The sequence below is a fragment of the Salmo salar genome, chromosome 12, assembly GCF_965601325.2.
Source record: "Salmo salar chromosome 12, fSalSal1, whole genome shotgun sequence".
Taxonomy (NCBI): Eukaryota; Metazoa; Chordata; class Actinopteri; order Salmoniformes; family Salmonidae; genus Salmo; species Salmo salar.
In genome coordinates this window covers 90,604,341-90,631,085 of record NC_138302.1, presented here as the reverse complement: position 1 = coordinate 90,631,085, position 26,745 = coordinate 90,604,341, and the positions used below count along the sequence as shown (strand labels likewise).

Sequence of the window (26,745 nt, the reverse complement as noted above, 5' to 3'; positions counted from 1 at the left end):
GTAATGAGTGCACTGCGTGGTGTCATGGGAAACAGGAGTGCTGTTATTTTTATGATGCATTGTTAAGCCTAAATTCTATCACTATCGGGAAACCGGGCCCAGGACAGGACTTGTACTTTGGATTCATAGGTAAATGTTTGACTGTGTGCACCATGGAGGGAGGATATGTTTTATTTAGTATGAATAAAGACAAACAATAAGCAAGGACATTTTGAATGTGAGGAAGTAAAAACAATCCAAGACAAGAGTACCTTTAAGATGACACTGACCCATGCCTGTTGTAGGCCTATCTGTCTGCAATCTGGTCTCAGAGGATTTCATATTATTCTGTATGTAAATCTGAGATACTCATTTCGTATGGTATGTATTCATTTGTGGATCTCCATCAACCATTTCGTATGATATATTAACAAATTACAATTGTTATTATATGTTACAAATTTGCAAAACGTACAATATCTTACGAATTTGCAAAAAAGTATGATATGTTATGTATTCTAGCTAGCTAGCTGACTAACGTTAGCTAGGCTAGGTGTTTGGATTAAATTTCTCAGGTTTTGGCCTGCCATTTGAGTTCTGTTATACTCACAGACACCATTCAAACAGTTTTAGAAACTTTAGGGTGTTTTCTATCCAAAGCCAATAATTATATGCATATTCTAGTTACTGGGCAGGAGTAGTAACCAGATTAAATCGGGTACGTTTTAACACGTCCGGCCGTGTCAATACTGCCCCCTAGCCCTAACAGGTTAAGTAACCTTCTGTCTTATATAACCATTCCAAAGGTAACATGTGACTCGCTTCAGGAAACTAGGCATACTGTATGTCGTGGGTCACTACTTCACAGGAGAGCCATTTGAATGTAAACGTAATTTTTTTTTCAAATGCATTTTTTAGCAGAAATGCCTTCTGGAACATGTGAACTTTCATGTGCCTTAACTCTTGACGTTACCCTAGGATAGGGGGCGCCACAGCGCATTTTGGAAAAAATTCATGCCCATTTTCAACGGCCTACTAATCAAACTCAGAAGCTAGGATATGCATATAATTAATACCTGTGGATAGAAAACACCCTAAAGTTTCTAAAACTGTTTGAATGGTGTCTGTGAGTATAACAGAACTCATATGGCAGTCAAAACCCCGAGACCGATTGAAACAGGAAGTGGAATTCTGAATTGTGGACTCAACTTCACGTCGTTGCCTATTAATCACACCATGAGCTATCGTTCATTGAGCACTTCCTATTGCTTCCACAAGATGTCGCCAGTCTTTACAAAGTGTTTTGAGCCTTCTACTGTCGAAACTCAGTGAATGAGACGCGTTGGAAATTGGTCACAGGGGGAGGGCCATCACCATTATGACGCCGGCGGCCCTGTCTACCCCCACCTTTAGAAACGTTTTGAAACACAATACAATCGTCCCCCTCGAATCTTATTGGCTCTCTTGTTGAAACAGGCCCTGAAGATTTATGTTATACAACGTTTGACATGTTTGAACGAACCTAAATGGGAAAAAAATGTTTTATTTCGAAACGGCTGTCCCGCGACCGGCAGAGCATTTGGATACAGCATTCAGACGCGCTAACAACAGCAAGCTAATGGAACATAAAGGATGGACTTTTTCGACCGAAAATACATCTGTTGTGGACCTGGGATTCCTGGAAGTGCTTTCTGATGAAGACAACTAAAGGTAAGCGATTATTGACAATATTATACAAGATTAGATGTGATATGCGATTGTTCCAAGATGGCGCCGAGCTCGGTTTACTAGCTAATTTTCTGAGTATCGCATCCCCTTTTATTGCTAAGTGTGATTACCCAGTAAAGTTATTTTTAAATCTGGTATGACAGGTGCTTTCAAGAGATATTCATCTATAAATCTTAGAATGACAATATTACATTTTAAAAATGTTTTCGAATAGTAATTCAGTAAATTGTAGCACTGTTTCCCTGGATGCATTTGACGGGAAAATAGTTAGTCAACGTCAGACTCCGATGTAAAATGCTGTTTTCATATATAAATATGAACTTTATTGAACAAAAGAATGCATGCATTGTGTAACATGATGTCCTAGGTGTGTCATCTGATGAAGTTTGTAAAAGGTTAGTGCTGCATTTAGCTGTTTTTTGGTTATTTGTGATGCATGTGGTTGGTCGGAAAATGGCTATGTTGCTGCTTTTACGATGGACTCCTCTAACATAATCTAATGATTTGCTTTTCCTGTAAAACCTTTTTGAAATCGGACGACGTGGGTCGATTCAGGAGAGGTGTATCTATAAAACGATATGAGACAGTCCTATATTTGAAAAAAAAATATTAAATTTCGTTATGCTAATGTTGCTAGGAGTTTTCCCTGGATTTTGATCCCGCAGACGGGACGGGACGCTGGAGAGGTTAATAACAAACTTGTATGCTATCTGTAAATATGAATAAAATTGGTAAATTACGAGCCTAGTTGGTTTAGCCACAGAAAAAGACAGCAACCTTCCTGCTAGCCATGATTGGCTGAGATAATGAGTGGGCTGGACATGCCGATAGAGGAGTTTGGATTGGTCTGCCAAATAGCATGCTTCTGTCTATTTGAGCTGGTCAGTATGTGTAGGTAATCCTGTCTAACGCAGCTTTTAAAAAATATATATAGCGTAGTAGATCTGAATAAGCGCTGCTCTCCACTTTAAGGAGGACCGAGTTTTGAAATCAGTGGAATTAGAGTATGATAACTAAGGAGATGGAGAAAACACCTGTCTCCGGATTACATCTTCAAACTAACGGCAACCATGGCATCCGTGACAGGGAGAAGCGTCCATCCATGATGTATACGAATAAGATAGTCTAGGTAGCAAAAATATTCTGATATTACACATTTCTAATTTTGACAAAGTCGTTTTAATTTCGAGTTAAAGTGTACTGTTAGCTAGCTAACTAATGTTAACTGGCTGGCTCGCTAACTAATGTTACTTGTATAATCTTATTATTCGTATCTCAGAGCCATTTGCTTTGCTAGTTATAGCCTAATGTTAGCTAACTAACATTGAACTTGGTTGGTTAGTTACCTGCAGATTCATGCAGGGTAGTCACGTCATGAGTTGGCATTATGGTTCATTGCCTTAACAAAAGTCTCCACTATGCAAGTAAACATTTCCATAGAATGTCAGTGCGACAACTGTTGATAGACGTAGCTGGTAAATTCGCTCTGGCTATCTACTCCAATTTCAGAGCACTCTTGTCAGAGCGCAGAATAACTGATGAATTTATAAACACTCAACATCCGTTGAATATGGCCGGTATCAGTAAACGTTGGCAAAAAAGCGTAAATTGCTGCCAGTAGCACAGTTGTAGTTACCAAAGCACTGGATAACATAAAAACAGCCTAACCAGCTCTGCTAGGGAAAGTTAAATGGTCAGTGAGCTGTTCTCTCGTTTGTGTCTAGAAGTAGCTAGCCAATGTTAGCCAGTTAGCTTGGGCGCTTGACTGCTGTTGTTAGGACAGAATGCGCGAGTCAACCCATTGGTAGGGATAAAGCTTAAGAGGGTGTGAACGATGCTGAATGGGTGTAGACAAAGAAGAGCTCTCCAGTAGGTACCAAAACATTCAAAGGCCATTTTCTCAAAAGTGAGGTTACAAGTTTATCAACTTTCAAAGCAGAATAACTTTCCCATTGTTCTTCAAATGCAGTGTATGATATACCATTTTGTAGTTCTGTGTCTGCTTTTATCCAATGTAAAAGACACCATTTCACATTTTGTTACACAAGACTGAATCAAGGCGGTCGGTCACATATAATACTAATGTGAGCGTCCCAGAATTACGTTTACTATGTTACGTCTAGTCTATGAGACCAGGCTGCTCTCCCTGGCCAGGTCCCCCAAAATAACACAGTTTTAATAGCCTACATCTATTCAGAGGCTAAAGGTCCTCACTTACCATGAAGTAAAATGATCTTGCTGCTCTTTGAATTTCTTGTTGATTTGTAGTCAGTATAATATTTGTATTTTATGTGTAAAGGATAATATATTTTTCCCTTGAGATTGCGTTCTTTCCTGGTATGGGATGTGTTTGAGATGTATCTGATAGCAATGCATATTTGGCAACTGTTTACAGGGAGGCGTATCCCACAGCGGCATTCCATTTGCCAAGAATGCTTGGGTCTCCTCTCTTGTACCCCTTACAACCCCGAGTGAGTGTGTGATCGCTTGCTTTCATGCGTGAGTGTGAAAATTGCTTTCCTTCAAGTGACTTCAGATGAGAATCTCAACAGAGAAAAAAAGCAATATTTGATATTGCATAGGACAGAAAAAAAGAGATTGTGCAATCAAAACCAGTGCGTACTTCCTTGCCGTAGGCGGGGCATGAGGAATATATGCGGAATCGTGCTCCAGGTGTGCGTCTTCTCACAGGACCATACAGAAAGTTCACATAGAGTTTCTGAGATTGCTCCATTCATCAACAAGCGCACAGAACTGGACCGAATGTAGCCTAGTGCCACAGACAACATCAAAGACAGCCAGTGTTGTGTCTGGGAATCAAGACTTTAGTTAACCGGAGACACGGCATTATACGCACTCAGGTATGTACCTGGCAATCTGGCTGGCATATTACTTTACACTAATTCAGTGCATTCATAAATTCTTTATTATCAATAAGTGTGCATGTCGGTTGTATTCTAGTATTCCGCTCTTTTTCTGATACCAAAACATTCCGAGGATTTTTCATCCAATTGTTTGTCGTCTTCTTTCTTCATCTTCCAGTTATCTTAAAAAGTATGAAGTATTAGCCTATCCGCTGCTCTTATTCCACACAGAAATGGATAGCCTACAAACTATCATAAACACAATTCTTTCAATAATCACAGATCTATAACATTCATTGTAGTATATATATATATATACTTTTACCTTTATTTAACTCGGTAAGTCAGTTATGAACAAATTCATAATGACGGCCTACCCCTCCCCTAACCCAATTGTGCACCGTTCTATGGTACTCCCGATCACAACCGGTTTTGATACAGCCAGGGATCGATCCAGCACTGAGATGGAGTGCTTTAGACCACTGCGCCACTCGGGAGCCTGCAGGTTATAATCAACGGTTATAGACCACACATAAATGTTGTGATTAGAGGCTGAATTGTGTTTTATTCTGCAGTGTAGGCCTATTGTATATTCAGACAGCATTTTGGTGGAGGTGCTATATTACATGAAGTTACCGAAACGTCACCACTTTCATCTTTCATTCTGACATCTAACTCATGTGACCATGGTGCTACAAACACTTTATCATCATACATCTGTCAGACACTGTAATGAAACAGATGAAATTGGGTTACACCAAGTGATTTAGCTATTGTTTTTGTTCATTTGATGAAAGAGAGACTGAAATGCAAACAGTACATTTCCACAGTTACGTCAACAGGGAGCATGTTTTGTCTTGTCCAATGTAGATTCTTGACCCACTTTGGTGTTTTCCATAGAGTGGAACTCTAATGACTCAGTCTGGACTGCTACTCAAACACTTACGTTATGCATACCAATGCTTTTGGATAAATATGAAATCATGTTTATAGTTTTAGCACAAAATGCCACTCCCTCAACCACAGATTGTATCAGCAAACCTTCCCATCCCCCAATAATACCCATACTATCTTCTCTCTTTAAAAACATGAGCAGAGTAAACAAAACTGACTCACTCTGGACATACAAATCAGACTAGCAGAGTAAACATGGCACTTAGGAGATATTTTTTCTCATCCCCCCTTTTTACAAGATTAGTACATTTACCCACTAGTTCTCTGTTGTAAATGGGTTAGAGAGTTATTATACATTCCTTCTAGTTCATCTACATTCTCCACTCAGTTCTCTCTCTCTCTCTCTCTCTCTCTCTCTCTCTCTCTCTCTCTCGCTCTCTTCACATAGCTCCTGCTGATCACCAGAATGTTCAGGAGGAGAGGAGATGTTCTCGTGGCTGTAGGTAACAGGCAGTAGCAGTGGAGATGGTCCCCTGGGCCACCTTCCTGGTGACATGCATATGGATACAGACCCTCAAAGCCTCAGGACTGGACACCTGTCCCAGGACCCCTCGCAAGGAGGTGGATTTCACCTTTAACTACTCAATACCCCACTTCCAGACAGCCAAACCCATCCAGAACATAGTGGTCAACCTGGACATGCCTGAGGTTTATGTGGCTTCTCAGAATGTGATTGAGGCAGTGAGTGGAGAGCTCAGTAAGTTATGGGAGCTGAGGACAGGCCCAGTGGGCAGCCCGGAGTGTCAGACCTGTGGCCTGTGTGACATCGAGGCCGATCTTGAGGACTCAGTAGACACGGACAATGAGGTCCTGCTCTTGGACCCATCACCTTATCTTAACTCTCTGTACTCCTGTGGGAGCTCTCAGCATGGGGTCTGTCACTTACATGAACTTAGCTCTAATGATACCCCACCTAAATCTGAATGTCTCTTCAGGAAGGATGCTAACTCTCCGTCCCTTTGCCCTGACTGCCTGGCCAGCCCCCTGGGCACTGAGGTCATCATCGTGGAGCAAGGCTACACAGCCTACTTCTTTGTAGCGGCTACACTCAATGAGCGTGTGGCACAGAGGTACGGCAGACCGTCCTTATCGGTGCGCCGGCCACTGTCGACCCTGGATGGCTTTGAGATGGTCATGCAGGGTCTGACTGTGCTCCCTAAACTACAGAACTCCTACCGGATCGACTACATCTACAGCTTCTCCACACAGGACTATGTCTACTTCCTGTCTGTCCAGAGGGAGAACTTCCTGGACTCATATCAGACGCGGTTGGGCCGTTTCCCGGTGAAGGACACGGAAGCGTGGCTGTACCGTGAGGTGGTGCTGGAGTGTCGCTTCGAGCCCAAACGCAGGCGGAGGAGGAGGGGGGGGAACAATATTTTCCAGGACGTGGTGTATAATGGGCTGCAGGCGGCCCACTTCAGCCGGGCAGGGAAGGAGCTGGCAGAGGAGCTGGGGGTGGGGGAGAAGGATGAGATCCTCTATGGAGTGTTTGCAGTGACAGATGGTTCTGGGAGGCCCTACAGTAACTCAGCCATGTGTGCCTTCCCCATGCCCAACGTGAACAGGGCCATCGACCGGGGAGCGGAGGACTGCTGCAGGTCTAGCACAGAGCAGCTCTCCAGGGGGCTCTGCCACTTCCAGCTCTGCGAGAGCTGCCCTCATGAGGTCAGTGACAGGCCTACTCAACTCCGCTCTGCTCTGCTCCGCTCTGTTCTGCTCCGCTCTGTTCTGCTCCGCTCTGTTCTGCTCCACTCTGTTCTGCTCCGCTCCGTTCTGCTCCGCTCCGTTCTGCTCCACTCCGTTCTGCTCCACTCTGTTCTGCTCCGCTCTGTTCTGCTCCGCTCCACTCTGTTCTGCTCCACTCTGCTCTGTTCTGCTCCTCTCCGCTCTGTTCTGCTCTGCTCCGTTCTGCTCCACTCTGTTCTGCTCCGCTTCACTCTGTTCTGCTCCACTCTGCTCTACTCAGCTCTGCTCCGCTCTGTTCTGCTCTGCTCTGCCAGGGCTTCTGTTGGGTAGTCGGTGAAGCCTGATGGTAGACAGGAAGATATACTTGTTTTATTGATATTCAACAGTCCTGAATCATAATTATGTCATTGGAGTAACATAAAGGTTGGTTATTTCTATTGCATTGTCCATTACAAGTACCAGTGCTGTGAGCGAAGGAAGTCGGGTGTGTGAGAACAGGGAGAGAGGGAGGGGTGAATGAGTCAGATCCCACCAGTGTATTGCCACACTGTTGTTCTGCTCTGTTGAGTTACAATCATGACTATTACCTTACCATGCTGAAAGGGTGGGAACTGTTGATACAGCCTGAGTTCTATACATGAAAGCCCTGCTACAGTACCTTTGTTCCTGAAATCTTAACTTAACTTAGGGTAGACTTTACATATATTACGACGCACATCTTGTATTTGATCCAAACAAATGTTCAAAATGATTGAATTAAGCAGTTTTTTTAATATTATGACTGTGACCAGGTTATGACATGAATTCTAACTGAAGAAGATGAATGAGGATAGGAAATGTAGTGTATGTATAGTTGGAAGAATAGAGCTCAACAAACTGCATTCATTTTAAACAATGGTGTTTGGCTGTGCGATATCTGCTATCAAGGTGTGGCCTTATCACTGTGACTTTCAAACATTAGACCTTTTTTGAGCTCATAGAACCATACGGACACCTGCAGGGACGGTGTGCCAACTCCGAGGTTATAAATGGAGTTGATAAAAGTGACGGAATGTGAAGGGGAGGGAATGTATCCCTGTGCCTGACTCCTACGTGTTCTATATTAGAGAGAGAGAGAGAGAGAGAGAGAGCAGCGTGTGTTACTGTTTATATGACGGGTTACTGTTTATAAGAAGGGATACTGTTTATAGGAAGGGTTACTGTTTATAAGAAGGGTTACTGGTTATAAGAAGGGATACTGTTTATAAGACGGGTTACTGTTTATAGGAAGGGTTACTGTTTATAAGACGGGTTACTGTTTATAAGACGGGTTACTGTTTATATGACGGGTTACTGTTTATAAGACGGGTTACTGTTTATAAGACGGGTTACTGTTTATATGACGGGTTACTGTTTATAAGACGGGTTACTGTTTATAAGAAGGGTTACTGTTTATAAGACGGGTTACTGTTTATAAGACGGGTTACTGTTTATATGACGGGTTACTGTTTATAAGACGGGTTACTGTTTATAAGAAGGGTTACTGTTTATAAGACGGGTTACTGTTTATGAGACGGGTTACTGTTTATGAGACGGGTTACTGTTTATAAGACGGGTTACTGTTTATAAGACGGGTTACTGTTTATAAGACGGGTTACTGTTTATAAGACGGGTTACTGTTTATAAGACGGGTTACTGTTTATAAGACGGGTTACTGTTTATAAGACGGGTTACTGTTTATAAGAAGGGTTACTGTTTCTAAGACGGGTTACTGTTTCTAAGACGGGTTACTGTTTATAAGACGGGTTACTGTTTATAATACGGGTTACTGTTTATAAGACGGGTTACTGTTTATAAGAAGGGTTACTGTTTATAAGAAGGGTTACTGTTTATAAGAAGGGTTACTCAACTTAATTCCATCTCGGAAGTGTTTAAGCAGATGATGTCATGAGTTATTACTGTCATTGTTGTTTACAACTCAATACTAAAATACATTGTTAGAGAAGTGTACTGCCAGCCATATTGTCAGTGTTAAACATCTCAACTGATTATAGTTGAGTTGTAGGAACATGGAAGATCAGATAAAGATGTGTGTAGAAGACACTTAAAGGAACAGTAAAGAGGCATGTCAGGGCAGGTTAGATAATTGTGCTGTGTTGGAGTAGCTTTATTTATGTTCTGCTGGGTGGTGGTGGTGGGGAGTGTATGTGTGGTGGTGGGGTGTGTGTGGTGGTGGTGTGTGTGGTGGTGGGGTGTGTGTGGTGGTGTGGTGTGTGTGGTGGTGGGGTGTGTGTGGTGGTGGGGTGTGTGTGTGGTGGTGGTGGGGTGTGTGGTGGTGGTGGGGTGTGTGTGGTGGTGGGGTGTGTGTGGTGGTGGGGTGTGTGTGGTGGTGGGGTGTGTGTGGTGGTGGGGTGTGTGTGGTGGTGGGGTGTGTGTGGTGGTGTGGTGGTGGGGTGTGTGTGGTGGTGGGGTGTGTGTGGTGGTGTGGTGTGTGTGGTGTGTGTGGTGGTGTGGTGGTGGGGTGTGTGTGGTGGTGGGGTGTGTGTGGTGGTGGGGTGTGTGTGGTGGTGGGGTGTGTGGTGGTGTGGTGGTGGGGTGTGTGTGGTGGTGGTGTGGTGGTGGGGTGTGTGGTGGTGTGGTGTGTGGGGTGTGTGTGGTGGTGTGGTGGTGGGGTGTGTGTGGTGGTGGGGTGTGTGTGGTGGTGTGGTGGTGGGGTGTGTGTGGTGGTGTGGTGGTGGGGTGTGTGTGGTGGTGGGGTGTGTGTGGTGGTGGGGTGTGTGTGTGTGGTGGTGGGGTGTGTGTGGTGGTGGGGTGTGTGTGGTGGTGTGGTGGTGGGGTGTGTGTGGTGGTGTGGTGGTGGGGTGTGTGTGGTGGTGTGGTGGTGGGGTGTGTGTGGTGGTGGGGTGTGGGTGTGTGTGTGGTGGGGTGTGTGTGGTGGTGGTGGGGTGTGTGTGGTGGTGGGGTGTGTGTGGTGGTGGGGTGTGTGTGGTGGTGTGGTGGTGGGGTGTGTGTGGTGGTGGGGTGTGTGTGGTGGTGTGGTGGTGGGGTGTGTGTGGTGGTGTGTGGTGTGGTGGTGGGGTGTGTGTGGTGGTGGGGTGTGTGTGGTGGTGGTGTGTGTGGTGGTGGGGTGTGTGTGGGGGTGGTGGGGTGTGTGTGGTGGTGTGGTGGTGGGGTGTGTGTGGTGGTGTGTGTGGTGGTGGTGGGGTGGTGTGTGGTGGTGGGGTGTGTGTGGTGGTGGTGTGTGTGGTGGTGGGGTGTGTGTGGTGGTGGGGTGTGTGTGGTGGTGTGGTGTGTGTGGTGGTGGGGTGTGTGTGGTGGTGGGGTGTGTGTGGTGGTGTGGTGGTGGGGTGTGTGTGGTGGTGGGGTGTGTGTGGTGGTGTGGTGGTGGGGTGTGTGTGGTGGTGTGGTGGTGGGGTGTGTGTGGTGGTGGGGTGTGTGTGGTGGTGGGGTGTGTGTGTGTGGTGGTGGGGTGTGTGTGGTGGTGTGGTGGTGGGGTGTGTGTGGTGGTGGGGTGTGTGTGGTGGTGGGGTGTGTGTGTGTGTGGTGGGGTGTGTGTGGTGGTGTGGTGGTGGGGTGTGTGTGGTGGTGTGGTGGTGGGGTGTGTGTGGTGGTGGGGTGTGTGTGGTGGTGGTGGGGTGTGTGTGGTGGTGGGGTGTGTGTGGTGGTGGGGTGTGTGTGGTGGTGTGGTGGTGTGGTGGTGTGGTGGTGGGGTGTGTGTGTGGTGGTGGGGTGTGTGTGGTGGTGGGGTGTGTGTGGTGGTGGGGTGTGTGTGGTGGTGTGGTGGTGGGGTGTGTGTGGTGGTGGGGTGGTGGGGTGTGTGTGGTGGTGGGGTGTGTGTGGTGGTGTGGTGGTGGGGTGTGTGTGGTGGTGTGGTGGTGGGGTGTGTGTGGTGGTGGGGTGTGTGTGGGGGTGGTGGGGTGTGTGTGGGGGTGGTGGGGTGTGTGTGGTGGTGTGGTGGTGGGGTGTGTGTGGTGGTGTGTGTGTGGTGGTGGGGTGTGTGTGGTGTGTGTGTGTGGTGGTGTGGTGGTGGGGTGTGTGTGGTGGTGGGGTGTGTGTGGTGGTGTGGTGGTGGGGTGTGTGTGGTGGTGGGGTGTGTGTGGTGGTGGGGTGTGTGTGGTGGTGTGGTGGTGGGGTGTGTGTGGTGGTGGGGTGTGTGTGGTGGTGGGGTGTGTGTGGTGGTGGGGTGTGTGTGGGGGTGGTGGGGTGTGTGTGGGGGTGGTGGGGTGTGTGTGGTGGTGTGGTGGTGGGGTGTGTGTGGTGGTGTGTGTGTGGTGGTGGGGTGTGTGTGGTGGTGGGGTGTGTGTGGTGGTGGTGTGTGTGGTGGTGGGGTGTGTGTGGTGGTGGGGTGTGTGTGGTGGTGTGGTGTGTGTGGTGGTGGGGTGTGTGTGGTGGTGGGGTGTGTGTGGTGGTGTGGTGGTGGGGTGTGTGTGGTGGTGGGGTGTGTGTGGTGGTGGGGTGTGTGTGTGTGGTGGTGGGGTGTGTGTGGTGGTGGGGTGTGTGTGGTGGTGTGGTGGTGGGGTGTGTGTGGTGGTGGGGTGTGTGTGGTGGTGGGGTGTGTGTGTGTGTGGTGGGGTGTGTGTGGTGGTGTGGTGGTGGGGTGTGTGTGGTGGTGTGGTGGTGGGGTGTGTGTGGTGGTGGGGTGTGTGTGTGTGTGGTGGGGTGTGTGTGGTGTGGTGGGGTGTGTGTGGTGGTGGTGGGGTGTGTGTGGTGGTGGGGTGTGTGTGGTGGTGTGGTGGTGGGGTGTGTGTGGTGGTGTGGTGTGTGTGGTGGTGGGGTGTGTGTGTGGTGGTGGGGTGTGTGTGGTGGTGGGGTGTGTGTGGTGGTGGGGTGTGTGTGGTGGTGTGGTGGTGGGGTGTGTGTGGTGGTGGGGTGTGTGTGGTGGTGTGGTGGTGGGGTGTGTGTGGTGGGTGGTGGTGGGGTGTGTGTGGTGGTGGGGTGTGTGTGGGGGTGGTGGGGTGTGTGTGGTGGTGTGGTGGTGGGGTGTGTGTGGTGGTGTGTGTGTGGTGGTGGGGTGTGTGTGGTGTGTGGGGGTGGTGGGGTGTGTGTGGTGGTGTGGTGGTGGGGTGTGTGTGGTGGTGGGGTGTGTGTGTGTGGTGGTGTGGTGGTGGGGTGTGTGTGGTGGTGGGGTGTGTGTGGTGGTGTGGTGGTGGGGTGTGTGTGGTGGGGTGTGTGTGGTGGTGGGGTGTGTGTTGTGGTGTGGTGGTGGGGTGTGTGTGGTGGGGTGTGTGTGGTGGTGGGGTGTGTGTGGTGGTGTGGTGGTGGGGTGTGTGTGGTGGTGTGGTGGTGTGGTTGTGGGGTGTGTGTGGTGGTGTGGTGGTGTGGTGGTGGGGTGTGTGTGGTGGTGGGGTGTGTGTGGTGGTGGGGTGTGTGTGGTGTGTGTGGTGGTGGGGTGGTGTGGTGGTGGGGTGTGTGTGGTGGTGGGGTGTGTGTGGTGGTGGGGTGTGTGTGGTGTGTGTGGTGGTGGGGTGTGTGGGGGTGGTGGGGTGTGTGTGGTGGTGTGGTGGTGGGGTGTGTGTGGTGGTGGGGTGTGTGTGGTGGTGGGGTGTGTGTGGTGGTGTGGTGGTGGGGTGTGTGTGGTGGTGTGGTGGTGGGGTGTGTGTGGTGGTGTGGTGGTGGGGTGTGTGTGGTGGTGGGGTGTGTGTGGTGGTGGGGTGTGTGTGGTGGTGTGGTGGTGGGGTGTGTGTGGTGGTGGGGTGTGTGTGGTGGTGTGGTGGTGGGGTGTGTGGTGGTGTGTGTGGTGGTGGGGTGTGTGTGGTGGTGGGGTGTGTGTGGTGGTGGGGTGTGTGGTGGTGGTGTGGTGGTGGGGTGTGTGTGGTGGTGGGGTGTGTGTGGTGGTGTGGTGGTGGGGTGTGTGGTGGTGGTGTGGTGGTGGGGTGTGTGTGGTGGTGGGGTGTGTGTGGTGGTGGGGTGTGTGGTGGTGGTGTGGTGGTGGGGTGTGTGTGGTGGTGGGGTGTGTGTGGTGGTGGGGTGTGTGTGGTGGTGGGGTGTGTGGTGGTGGTGTGGTGGTGGGGTGTGTGTGGTGGTGGGGTGTGTGTGGTGGTGGTGTGGTGGTGGGGTGTGTGTGGTGGTGGGGTGTGTGTGGTGGTGGGGTGTGTGGTGGTGGTGTGGTGGTGGGGTGTGTGTGGTGGTGGGGTGTGTGTGGTGGTGGGGTGTGTGTGGTGGTGTGGTGGTGGGGTGTGTGTGGTGGTGGGGTGTGTGTGGTGGTGGGGTGTGTGTGGTGGTGTGGTGGTGGGGTGTGTGTGGTGGTGGGGTGTCTGTGGTGGTGGGGTGTGTGTGGTGGTGGGGTGTGTGTGGTGGTGTGGTGGTGGGGTGTGTGTGGTGGTGGGGTGTGTGTGGTGGTGTGGTGGTGGGGTGTGTGTGGTGGTGGGGTGTGTGTGGTGGTGGGGTGTGTGTGGTGGTGGGGCACAAAATAATCAGAAAAACAACCAAAACAATCAGCAAATGCATCCAACCAATTTGTAGAGTCACAAGCCTGATGTAGTCATTGCATGCTATGAATATGGGACCTCATGCTTAACTTTGTACTACTTTAATACACATATAAGTGGATTTGTCCCAGTACTTTAGATCCACTAAAATGGGGGAGACTATGTACAAAAAGTGCTGTAATTTCTGGATGATAATACCCTCAAATTAAAGCTGACAGTCTACACTTTAACATCATAGTCATTGTATTGTTTCAAATCAAAATTTCTGGAGTACAGTGCCAAAACAACAAATAAATTGTCACTGTCCCAATAATTTTGGAGCTCACTCTATGTAAAGTAAAATAAACCATAGGATTCACCAACGTAATAACCCTCATGTAAAAAGGAAAATGGAAAAGGTGTGAAATGACCAGTCATGTTTGAATAGTCAGTCAGTATGAGTAATCTCTATGTGTGTCTGCAGAGCTCCGACAACAACGTTACATGCATGGCCAAGTCCACCCTGGTGTCTAAGCCATACTACAGGTTGGACCTCTTCAACAGGTACATGAACAACATCCTGCTCACCTCAGTACTGGTCACCATCATCGGGAACAACACTGTGGCACACATTGGCACCAAGGACGGCAGGCTGTTGCAGGTGTGTGTGTGTGTGTGGTACAGTACAGTACACTCACTGAGACATCTGGTGGGAGAATATGAAATTACAGTCTACTTCATGAATGCAGACAGTGAAAGTGGGGGTAGATGGAGTTATATTTCAAAGTTTTACCATATGCATGACTGTCGTTTCTCAAGTGTAAACATTATATAATCAGTGTTCTCCAACGGCAATCATTAGCTCTCTCAGCATTGTAACCAACCTAAGTAGAACATATCACAAGTCCATTCCTTTCATAGGTCTGCCATGACTTAATGATATAACTGTAGTGACTTTGACTGTTGTAGCTCATCCTGAGGAGGTCAAATCCCATCATCTTTGCCAACTATTCTCTGGGAGAGGACACTGAGGTGTCCAGGAAAGCTGCTGTGCAATCTAACGAGTCCTTGCTCTTTGTGGTTGGAAATAAGGTGCCTTTTCAATTCAATCATAAATACTTACTGGTATTCACTTGTTTTTTACTTGTGACTTATTTTGGCAGTGTGACTCTTTCTTTTCTCTCTCTCGTTCTCTCTCTCTCGCTCTCTGTCTCTGTCTTTGTCTTTCTCTCTTTTCTCTTTTGCGCTCTCTCTTTTCTCTTTCTCTGTGCCAGATGTTCAGTGTGTCTCCTAAAGGACCAGGATGTAAACACTTTCTGACCTGCTCCACGTGTCTGATGGCGCCCAGGTTCATAGGGTGTGGCTGGTGTTCGGGGGTGTGCTCCAGGCAGGAGGAGTGCCTCATACAGTGGAAGAGTGAGTCCTGTCCTCCCGTCATCACAAAGGTAAGACTGCTGGGGGCTGAAGTAGGGAGTGGAAGAGAAGATGACTCAGTAGATGGAGGGTCTTGTCTTTTCATCTGATCATAAATGTCCGAACCAGGACCACCAAACACATAGGTTGAAGAAACCAAGACATTATCAATAGGATATTGAAACAGTGCCTTTAGAAAGTATTTACACGTCTTGACTTTTTTCCACATTTTGTTGTGTTACAGCCTGAAGTTTTGTGTAATTGGCCTACACACAATACCCCATAATGTCAAAGTGGAATTATATTTTTATAAATGTTTACAAATTAGTGACACGAACAGCTGAAATCAATAAGTATTCAATCCCTTTGTTATGGCAAGCCTAAATATGTTCAGGAGTGATAATTTGCTTAACAAGTCACAATAAGTTGCATAGGCTCACTTTGTGAGCAATAAAAGTGTTTATCAGGATTTTTTAATGATTACCGCATCTCTGTACCGCACACATATAACTCATATAATTACAGTATCTGTAAGGTCCCTCAGTCAATCAGTGAATTTCAAACACAGATTCAAATACCAGGGAGGTTTTCCAATGCCTCGCAAAAAGGGCACCTGTTTATGGGTAAAAAAAAGAAGAAGTAAAGATTGAATATCCCTTTGACCATAGTGAAGTTATTAATTACGCTTTGCATTGTATATCAATACACACAGTCACTACAAAGATACAGGAGTCCTTCCTAACTCAGTTGCCGGAGAGGAAGGAAACCACACAGGGATTTCACCATGAGGCCAATGGTGACTTTAAAACAGTTACAGAGTTTAATGGCTGTGATAGGAGAAAACTGAGGATATATCAACAACATTGTAGTTACTCCACAATACTAACCTAAATGACAGAGTGAAAAGAAGGAAGCCTGTACAGAATACATTTTTTTACAAAACATGCATCCTGTTTGCAATAAGGCACAAAAGTAAAACTGCAAAGAATGTAGCATAGAAATGAACTTTATTTCCTGAATACAAAGTGTTATTTTTGGGGCAAATCCAACATAACACATCACCGAGTACCACCCTTCATATTTTCAAGCATGGTGGTGGCTGCAATATGTTATGGCTATGCTTGTCATCTGCAAAGACTAGGGAGTTGTTAGGATAAAAAGAAACAGAATAGAGCTAAGTACAGGCAAAATCCTACAGGAAACCTGCTACAGTCTGCTTTCCAACAGACACTGGGAGATAAATAGCCAAATACTGTATACACTGGAGTTGCTTACCAAGACGACATTGAATGTTCCTGAGTGGCCTAGTTATTGTTTTGACTTAAATTGTCTTGAAAATGGCTGTCTAGCAATGATCAACAACCAACTTGACAGAGCTTGAAGAATATTTTTAATTATAATGTGTAAATATGGTACAATCCAGGTTTGCAAAGTTCTTAAGCCCTGTTCACACTGCAGGCCTTAATGCTCAAATCAGTTTTGTTTTTCAAACCTGTTTTGGACTACTGACTGTTCAAACACCAAGTTAAAAGTGACCAAATCAGATTTGTGTGTGTTCAGACAGCAGTCATTTGCACACAAGACTACACTAGTTGCCATAGTAATGACGTGTGTGTATGCAGTTGTGTAGGCTGATTGGTGGTAGTGCTTGTGCTTCCTATCACTCAGAAGTTAGGTAGCATGCTAAGGTGACAACATTGCCTGCTATGGTCATTTCTCAGTTGCTTTGAATGTTCAAAATCTGCCTTCAGAAAGAACACTTTTAAAGCCTTAAAGGATAACATGATCCAACTTTCAAAACAAGTCCTTTCTGGCTAGCCACAGCAGCCAACTAGCTAGCTAGGTAGCTGTTTAGCTTTCTAGCACATTCACTCGTTTGTTTGTAAACAATTAACAAGCTAGTTAGCTACCACATGTTGTTGTCAAACTAGCAACAGAGTAGCTAGCAAGCAACGCGATCTGCTGAATAACAGTCTAAATCTCACTTGAGGGCAAATAAATCAGATTTGAATGTTCAGACACAAGAAACATAGCCAGGAATCAGATTTGTGTCTTAATTTATGTAAACCACCTACGAAGGTGGTTTGAAATGTGGCTTGAAATATCTTATTCCATGTGCTTTTTGGCTGTTCAGGGTGCAGGAAAAAGAACAGATTCAAATCAGATATGCAAATCAATAGGATTTGAGTCACTTCAAAATGACGGCTTGAGAGACTTACCCAGAAAGGCTCACTGGTGTAATCACTGCTAAAGGTGATTCTAACATGTATTGACTAAAGGGTGTGAATACTTAGTTAAAATAGATATTTCTGTATTCCATGTTCAATAAATGCAAACATTTCTAAAAACATGTTTTAACTTTGCCATTATGGGGTATTGTGTGTAGATGATGGGTGAGAAGACAATTGTACATTTAATCCATTTTGAATTCAGGCTGTAACACAACAAAATGTGTATTAAGTCAAGGGTATGAATACTTTCTGAAGGCACTGTAGTTAAGCATTTGAGGAGTCTTTCTGATGGTATTGTATTGGGGATCCAGTTTTCCCCAAAGACGGCTCCCCCTGATGGTGAGACAGAGCTGAGGCTGTGTGGCTGGGAGTTACAGTCTCCTCTACGACCAGCCATCATCAGCGAGGAGACCCACCTGGTGCGAGTGGGAGAGACTCCCTGCACTGTGCTGTCAGAGAAGAGCAATAGTACACAGTGAGTAACACACACAGACAGACAGAATGCATAGAGACATATAAACTCAACCCAAATCAGCTCTGTGAAACAATTTTATGCTGAGGCTAAAGGCATCACTGATCTTTCTCGCTGACCCTTCCTAGGCTGGTGTGTAGCATTCACCCTAAGGTTCCGGGTCCATCCCAGGATCTCAACATCACTGTGGCAGTGCATGAGGGGAAGGTGGAGGGACGCTACTCAGTTGAAGGCCAGGCCCAAATGATAGGGTTCACTTTTGTGGTGAGGAGGATTACATTTATTTTATTGTTGACACAGTAAAAACTGAATTTGCATTAGAGAGGCTTCCATTAAATAAAACCCTCTGTGTTCTATTAACTCTCAATCCATGATAACCCATTATCAATCCATGATAAGGCAGAGGATGTAAATCCAGAAATAACTGACACCCTTAACATAGAACTTCAGTCAGTTTTAGAATAAGTATCTAGCAATAGGCTGGTGGTAAATATCTCAAAAGCTAAAAGCATCGTCTTTGGGACAAATCACTCACTCAAACCTAAATCTCATCTAGATCTAGTATTGAATAATGTGGGGATTGAGCAAGTTGAGTAGATTAAACTGCTGGGTGTAACCCTAGAAAGCAAGATGTCATGGTCAAAACATATAGATTCAATGGTTGCTAAAATGGGAGAGGTCTGTCCATGATAAGGCAATGCTCTGCTTTCTTGACAACTAAATCAACCAGGCAGGTCCTACAGGCCCTCGTTTTGTCACACATGGACTACTGCCCAGTTGTGTGGTCACGTGCATCAAAGAAGGACATAGGAAAATGGCCTTCCCTGTGGCTCAGTTGGTACAGCATGGTGTTTGCAACGCCAACGCCAGCATGGTGTGTGCAACGCCAGGGTTGTGGGTTCGATTCCTACGGGGGGCCAGTCCAAAAAAAAATGCATGAAATGAAATGTATGCATTCACTACTGTAAGTCGCTCTGGATAAGAGCGTCTGCTAAATGACGTAAATGTAAATGTAAAATTGCAGTTGGTCCAGAACAGCACATATTTCACTTAGATGTGAATGTCAGTGGTATGCATGTCGAACTCTCCTGGCTCAAAGTTGAGGAGAGATTGATGGCATCACTACTGGTCTTTGTGTGAGGTGTTGATGTGTTAAAGGTACTGAACTGTCTGTTCAAGCAGTTGGCACACAGTTAGGACACTCATCAGTACCACACAAGACATGCAGCCAGAGGTCTCTTCACAGTCTCCAGTTCCAGAACAGAGGCTGGGAAACACACATTATTAAATAAAGCCATGAGTTAAATAAAGGTTAAATAAAAAAAAATAGTACATGTAACTCTCTGCCACCCCAGGTAACTTAAGATAGCAATAAAAACAGATAGAAAAACAGATAAAAGAACATTCAATTCTACGGGATCGGTGTCCCTCCTCCGGGACAGTTGAGCTAACGTGCGCTAATGTGATTAGCATGACGTTGTAAGTAACAAGAACATTTCCCAGGACATAGACATGTCTTATATGGGCAGAAAGCTTAAATTATTTTTAATCTAATTGCACTGTCCAATTTACAGTAGCTATTACAGTGAAAAAAATCCATGCTATTGTTTGAGGAGAGTGCACAACAACAAAATACTTTTATCACCGCAACTGGTTTGATACATTCACCTCTGAAGATAAATAATGTAGTAATCTTGCTCTGATTTGTCATCCTGAGGGTCCCAGAGATGCACTGTATAAATCTGCGCTTCCACACAGGTTTATACATTGCATTCGGAAAGTAGTCAGACCCCTTGACTTTTTCCACGTTTTGTTATGTTACAGCCTTATTCTAAAATGGATTAAATAAAAAATAGTTGTCATCAATCTACACACAATACCCCATAATGACAAAGTGAAAACAGGTTTTTAGAATGTTTTGCAAATGTATTAAAAATGAAAAACAGAAATACCTTATTTACATAAGTATTCAAATCCTTTGCTATGAGACTCAACATTGATTGGAGTCCACCTGTGGTAAACTCAATTGATTGGACATGATTTGGAAAGGCACACACCTGTCAATATAAGGTCCCACAGTTGACAGTGCATGTCAAAGCAAAAACCATGAGGTTGAAGGAATTGTCCATAGAGCTCAGAGACAGGTTTGTGTCGAGGCACAGATCTGGGGAAGGGTAACAAAATATTTCTGCAGCATTGAAGGTCCCCAAGAACACAGTGGCCTCCATCATTCTTAAATGGAAGAAGTTTGGAACCACCAAGACTCTTCCTAGAGCTGGCCGCCCGGCCAAACTGAGCAATCGGGGGAGAAGAGCCTTGGTCAGGGAGGTGACCAAGAACCTGATGGTCACTCTGAAGGAGATCTAGAGTTCCTCTGTGGAGATTGGAGAAACTTCCAGAAGGACAACCATCTCTGCAGCACTCCACCAATCAGGCCTTTATGGTAGTGGCCAGACAGAAGCCACTCCTCAGTAAAAGGCACATGACAGCTCGCTTGGAGTTTGCCAAAAGGCACCTAAAGACTCGCAGACCATGAGAAACAAGATTCTCTGGTCTGATGAAACCAAGATTGAACCCTTTGGCCTGAATGCCAAGCGTCACGTCTGGAGGAAACCTGGCACCATCCCTACGGTGAAGGCATGGTGGTGGTAGCATCATGCTGTGGGGATGTTTTTCAGCGGCAGGGACTGGGATACTATTCAGGGTCAAGGGAAAGTACAGAGAGATCCTTGATGAAAACCTGCTCCAAAGCGCTCAGGACCTCAGATTGGGGTGAAGGTTCACCTTCCAACTGGACAACGACCCTAAGCACACAGCCAAGACAACGCAGGAGTGGCTTCGGGACAAGTCTCTGAATGTCCTTGAGTGGCCCAACCAGAGCCCAGACTTGAACCCGATCGAACATCTCTGGAGGGACCTGAAAATAGCTGTGCAGCAATGCTCCCCATCCAACCTGACAGAGGCTTGAGAGGATCTACAGAGAAGAATGGGAGAAACTCTACAAATACAGGTGTGCCAAGCTTGTAGCATCATACCCAAGAAGACTCGAGGCTGTAATCGCTTCCAAAGGTGCTTCAAGAAAGTACTGAGTAAAGGGTCTGAATACTTATGTAAATGTGATATTTCAGTTTTGTACTTTTATAAATTTACCCAAAAATATAAAAACCTGTTCATTTGGGGTATTGTGTGTAGATTGATGAGGAAAAAAACAATTTGATCAATTTTAGAATAAGGCTGTAACGTAACAAAATGTGGAAAAAGTCAAGGGGTCTGAATACTTTCCGAATTAACTGTATATATATTTAATTCATCCCAATGTCTACTTTTCTATCCAGGAGCCAAGTATCACAGAAATCACTCCTGACTACGGGCCTCAAATAGGGGGAACCTTGGTCACAGTGACAGGGCCTCACTTGAATGCTGGAATGATAAAGACTGTGTCTATAGGAAACCAGGACTGCCCCATCAAGAGGTAATTATGGGAATCCACCTCTCTGTTTTCATTGGTTTCTGCTGTGTAATTTGCTCTCTCCAGGTCTCTCATTGGAACTAAATAATGTGTCTCTTTCTTAGTATGTGTCTGTCTGTATCTACGGTATATTAGTGTTCATAATATTATGTTTTTGTCCCATTTGTTACGCTCTCTCTGCCAGTGTCACTGAGGGTACTGGGACCATGTCCTCCATAGTCTGCCTGTCCAAAGGGTTGGCAGTGGTGAAGAAGGTGCCTGTCAGGGTTTTCATTGACAAATCCCAAGTGGCTACTACCAAGATGTTTCACTACAAGAAGAACCCTGTGATCACTGTGATACAGCCAGTCTGCAGCTTCAGAAGGTAGGCCATACTTAATCTTTGTTACCCAGAAGTAAAATTCTCACAATGTTGTCACTTCTCGAATCTGTCCATGAGAGATTAGGCCATACTATACTCACTGGCCAGCTGGCATCATCTGGGTGCTTCAGGGCATAGCTGACTGACAAATGCGCTGCTTTATAGAACTGTAGAAAACAGTTGAAAAGAGAGTTGATTGCAGGCATAGTGTTAGAAACAATGACAGAGCAGCCAGTAATAAGGCAAGTGCATTCAGTGCAGTGCCTACACTTTTAGCTGAGGGAAAACATGCTGTGCAGGAAATGTTCAACCTCTCTTGAGACAATTAGGTAAATCTAAGTGAAGATTTGGCCAACAGAAATAGACATGCTGAGACCTGTTGTGTGTCCATTTGTGGATCTCATTTCAGCAACTGCCACAACTATTTGAAAAATAATAAAGATTAAACTGCAAATAGTGCTGGTTTCCCCTCAATGTACACTCAGCAAAAGTGACCTCTAACACCAAGTCTGTATTTGTTTGTTTTTATTTGTTGAATTGTGTGATTAAGTGGATCCAAAATCATCATAAAAGGCAGTAATCTGGACTCTGCGTACAACACTGTGATCCGCTACAAATCCCACAACCCCTCACAGATGCTTCTGCAGCGTGTAAGTTATCCTCTAGGGTTAACAACTCTGGGCCTCATAAACCTAAGATGGGGGTAAAATCTATGAAATGTGATTAAATTATCCCCAGAATACTGTTATTGACACTTTCAATGTAACCCAGGTCTGCAATGGCACAGCAACCCCCACACGTATGGAGTGCTTCGCCCCTGTTTTCCCCAGGAATGAGACCGACAAGGGCATCATCACTATCAACATGGACGGGGCCAACAAACTTGTGGTGAAGCGCTTCGAATACCAACCAGACGCCAGCATCACCCCCTTTGAGTACGAAGGCAACGTACTCCGCCTGAACCCTGGACAGACTGAGGTTTCCCTGCATGTACGTTCACAATCATACACACAGCTACGTAGTCAGTCAAACAAGTACAGTAACTCTATTCTACAAATGAACAATTGATTGCTGTGTAAATCTGACCATGACTGTTGTTGTACCAGTAGTGTAAGTAGTTGATTTCTTAATTTCTTAGGTCCCAGCAGACAAAGCTGATTGGTGGAAATTACATCATTACAACCAGCTTACAACTAACCCGTTTTGGCCCCTGTAGTAAATAATAACAAGACTCCAATAAGTACCACAATGAGCCAATGAGTCTTGCTCTGCCATGTTCTGCAGCACAACAAGCTGAGTATGGTGAGTCCCTGTATGGAGATTACAATGAGCATTGGAGGTGTGGACTGTGGTGTCCAGGTACTGGACAACGAACTGACCTGCAGGATCCCCAAGAATCTCATCATCCCCAGTGAAGGGTCACCTGTCAGGGTGAGCTACTCTACTTACTGTAATGGTTAACCTAATTGAACTTAACCCTTATTTAACCATTATCATGCCTCCTCTATAGTAAACTAAACTAGGCCATTAGTAACAGCTGTCAGAAAGAAAACAGGTTTTGGGTCAATTCCATTTAAATGAATTGGAATTAGAATTTCAGTTTACTTTGACTGAATTGAAATGGAATTGACCCACAACCTTCTTATGGATAGGGGGCAGTATTTAGAAGTTTGGATGAATGAGGTGCCCAAAGTAAACTGCCTGTTACTCAGGCCCAGAAGCTAGGATATGCATTTAATTGGTAGTATTGGATAGAAAACACTCTAAAGTTTCCAAAACTGTTAAAATAATGTCTGTGAGTATAACAGAACTGATATAGCAGGCGAAAGCCCGAGGAGAATCCATCCGGGAATTTTTTTGTTGTTGAGCTCACCACTCATTATAATGGCTGTCTGTGGGAATATGAATAGAATACCTCCCAGAATCCTAGGGTTTCCAGTAGATGTCAACAGTCTTTAGAAAGAGTTTCAGGCTTGTTTTTTGAAAAATGAGCTAGAATTTGTAGTTTTTCTAAGTGGCTCCCATTTTGGCTGTAGTGTTGTGCTGCGTGTCGGTGAGGGCGCCCACTTCGTTATTTATCTCCGGTAATGAACATACTATTCTCCGTCTTAAATGATTTCGTTTATTGACATATTAGGGTACCTGAGGATTGATTAGAAACGTTGTTTTACTTGTTTGGACAAAGTTTATTGGTAACTTTCGGGATTCATTTGTGTGCATTTTGAACAAGGGAAACCGGTGGATTACTGAGTCAAGCACGCCAACTAAACAGACTTTTTTGGGATATAAAGAAGGACTTTATCGAACAAAAGGACCATTTGTTATGTAGCTGGGACCCTTGTGATTGCAACCAGAGGAAGATCTTCAAAGGTAAGTGATTTATTTTATCGCTATTTCTGACTTTCTTGATGCCTCTGCTTGATTGGAAAATGTATGTAATGCTTTTGTATGCGGGGCGCTGTCCTCAGATAAAGCCTTTTTGAAATCTGACAAAGCGGCTGGATTATCAAGAAGTTAAGCTTTTAAACAATGTAAGACACTTGTATTTTCATGAATGTTTAATATTACGAATTTTGTATTTTGAATTTCGCGCTCTGCAATTTCACTGTATGTAGTCGAGGTGGGGCGCTAGCGGCACGCCTATCCCAAGTTAAAAGCAAGCCATCAATCCATGAGTAAACTGGTACTAAAGTAAAGTGATATAAAAACGATCCAAAGGTCTGAGTGATATCCTGGTTTCTGTCCCAGGTGTCTGTGAATGGGCATGCCTATGAGGTGGGCACTGTGGTCTTCTTCAGCAACACTGTCAACACAGTGGGTGTGGTGATGGGGATCTTTGCTGCATTGTGCATTGGCGCTGCCCTGGCTTTCATCACCATGAAACATGTGAGGAGGAAAAAGAAAGGTGAGAACCGTTACTGTCCGTAGGATTTGCTACCATGAGATTACCGTGGGATTGCGTGGGATTCGCTTTCATCTACCAGTACCGTTATTGGAGCTTAATTTTATAACCCTGTTTCAGGGTAACTTTCCTGCAATGTAGGACAGTTTAAACTTGTAGTGTATTTGAGGTTTAAATAGGCTTCTGAAGTTTGTAATTTCCACTTTGAAATTTCAGATTTGAGAAAAGTGTATCAACCTATAAAAATATTCCATGAGTTATAATCCACATAACAATATAAATGTCCTGTTGCTGCAGAATATTTTTCCTGCTGTAGCAAATGGCTCATATTAACATCATACATTTGTACTCTTGTAGTATGTTATCTTCAATTTGCTCACATCTACTAGGTATCTAAAGTTGTTTGCTTTGATTTAAGTATGTACAGTACCAGTCAAAAGTTTGGACACACCTACTAGGTTAAGGGTTTTTCTTTATTTTTACTATTTTCTACATTGTAGAATAATAGTGAAGACATCAAAACTATGAAAGAACACATATGGAATCATGTAGTAACCAAAAAAGTGTTAAACAAATCAAAATATATTTTATTTTTTATATTCTTCAATGTAGCCACCCTTTGCCTTGATGACATCTTTGCACACTCTTGGAATTGTCTCAACCAGCTTCACCTGGAATGCTTTCCATAGGTCTTGAAGGAGTTCCTACATATGTTGAGCACTTGTTGGCTGCTTTTCCTTCACTCTGCGGTCCAATTCATCCCAAACCATCTCAATTGGGTTGAGGCCAGGTGATTGTGGAGGCCAGGTCATCTGATGCAGCACTCCATCACTCTCGTTCTTGTTCAAATAGCCCTTACACAGCCTGGAGGTGTGTTGGGTCATTTTCCTATTGAAAACAAATGATAGTCCCACTAAGCGCAAACCAGACGGGATGGCATACTACTGCACAATGCTGTGGCAGCCATGCTGGTTAATTGTGACTTGAATTATAAATAAATCACAGACACTGTCACCAGCATAGCACCATCACACCCCCTCCTCCATGCTTCACGGTGGGAACCACACATGTGGAGATCATCCGTTCACCTACTCTGTGTCTCACAAAGACACGACAGTTGGAACCAAAAATCTCAAATTTGGACTCTTCAGACCAAAGGACAGATTTCCACCGGTTTAATGTCCATTGCTCCGGTTTCTTGGACCAAGCAAGCCTCTCCTTTATTAGTGGTTTCTTTGCAGCAATTCGACCATGAAGGCCAGAGTCACCCAGTCTCCTCTGAAGAGTTGATGTTGAGATTTGTCTCTTACTGGAACACTGTGAAGCATTTATTTGGGCTGCAATTTCTGTGGCTGGGTATTCCTTTCCTGTGGCGGTCCTCATGAGAGCCAGTTTCATCATAGCGCTTGCTGGTTTTTGCGACTGCACTGACATTTTTCAGATTGACTGACCTTCATGTCTTAAAGTAATGATGGACTGTCGTTTCTCTTTGCTTATTTGAGCTGTTCTTGCCATAATAATGGACTTGGTCTTTTACCAAATAGGGCTATCTTCTGTATACCACCCCTACATTGTCACAACACAACTGATTGGCTCAAATGCATTAGGAAGGAAAGACATTTCACAAATGTATTTTTAATAAGGCACACCTGTTAATTGAAATGCCTTCCAGGTGACTACAGTACCTAATGAAGCTGGTTGAGAGAATGCCAAGAGTGTGCAAAGCTGTCATTAAGGCAAAATGTAGCTACTTTGAAGAGTCTAAAATCTAAAATATATTTAGATTTGTTTAACACTTTTTAACAATAAAGAAAAACCCTGGAATGAGTAGGTGTGTCCAAACTTTTGACTGGTACTGTATATTACTGGATCTATACACTATTTGCCTGATGACTCAAACTGAATTCTTCCGCTGGTCTATGTTCACTACATACTTCAGTCTGAGCCTCCCATCGTTGAAGTTGTTTCTGGGGAAGTCAAAATGAGGGGTGTTGTACAAAACAAATTCATAAGCGATTGGATCATCTCTAACCAATCAACGCCAATGACGAATTTTCAAATGCCGCTTTACCCATGTGTGTTCTGTGTTCAAACTTTTGACTGGTTCTGTATATGACAATGTTATTAATTGTGTTGATTTAGAAATTTCAGTCAATGTAGAGACTCGTTTAGCAAGGATGTCCGCCCGCAGAAGAATAAGCAGCAACCCTGACCTATCCCCCACAGGTGACTACAGACGAGGTGAGACCCTTGTTGTGATCATTGATTATGATTCATCAATCTTGTTATTCATATTC

The 26,745-nt window shown here is 45.1% G+C and overlaps 1 protein-coding gene across 2 annotated transcripts in view; it reads left to right on the top strand.

Moving 5' to 3' along the window:
- Positions 1–93: 93 nt before the first annotated feature.
- LOC106566066 (macrophage-stimulating protein receptor) overlaps positions 94–26,745 on the top strand; it is a 36,949-nt gene continuing 10,297 nt past the window's right edge. The window contains exons 1-14 of one of the 2 annotated variants that reach the window (XM_045691879.2): positions 94–360; positions 5,914–7,193; positions 14,085–14,261; positions 14,570–14,692; positions 14,875–15,045; positions 17,556–17,719; positions 17,845–17,980; positions 21,052–21,188; positions 21,370–21,549; positions 22,097–22,196; positions 22,318–22,536; positions 22,831–22,977; positions 24,295–24,451; positions 26,591–26,689. In XM_045691879.2, coding sequence (XP_045547835.2) covers positions 5,991–7,193; positions 14,085–14,261; positions 14,570–14,692; positions 14,875–15,045; positions 17,556–17,719; positions 17,845–17,980; positions 21,052–21,188; positions 21,370–21,549; positions 22,097–22,196; positions 22,318–22,536; positions 22,831–22,977; positions 24,295–24,451; positions 26,591–26,689 — 3,013 coding nt within the window. In that variant the 5' untranslated portion in view covers positions 94–360; positions 5,914–5,990. Of the gene's footprint in view, positions 361–4,142; positions 4,569–5,913; positions 7,194–14,084; positions 14,262–14,569; positions 14,693–14,874; positions 15,046–17,555; positions 17,720–17,844; positions 17,981–21,051; positions 21,189–21,369; positions 21,550–22,096; positions 22,197–22,317; positions 22,537–22,830; positions 22,978–24,294; positions 24,452–26,590; positions 26,690–26,745 lie in introns of those variants that run through there. The other variant, XM_045691878.2, reaches the window with a different exon arrangement.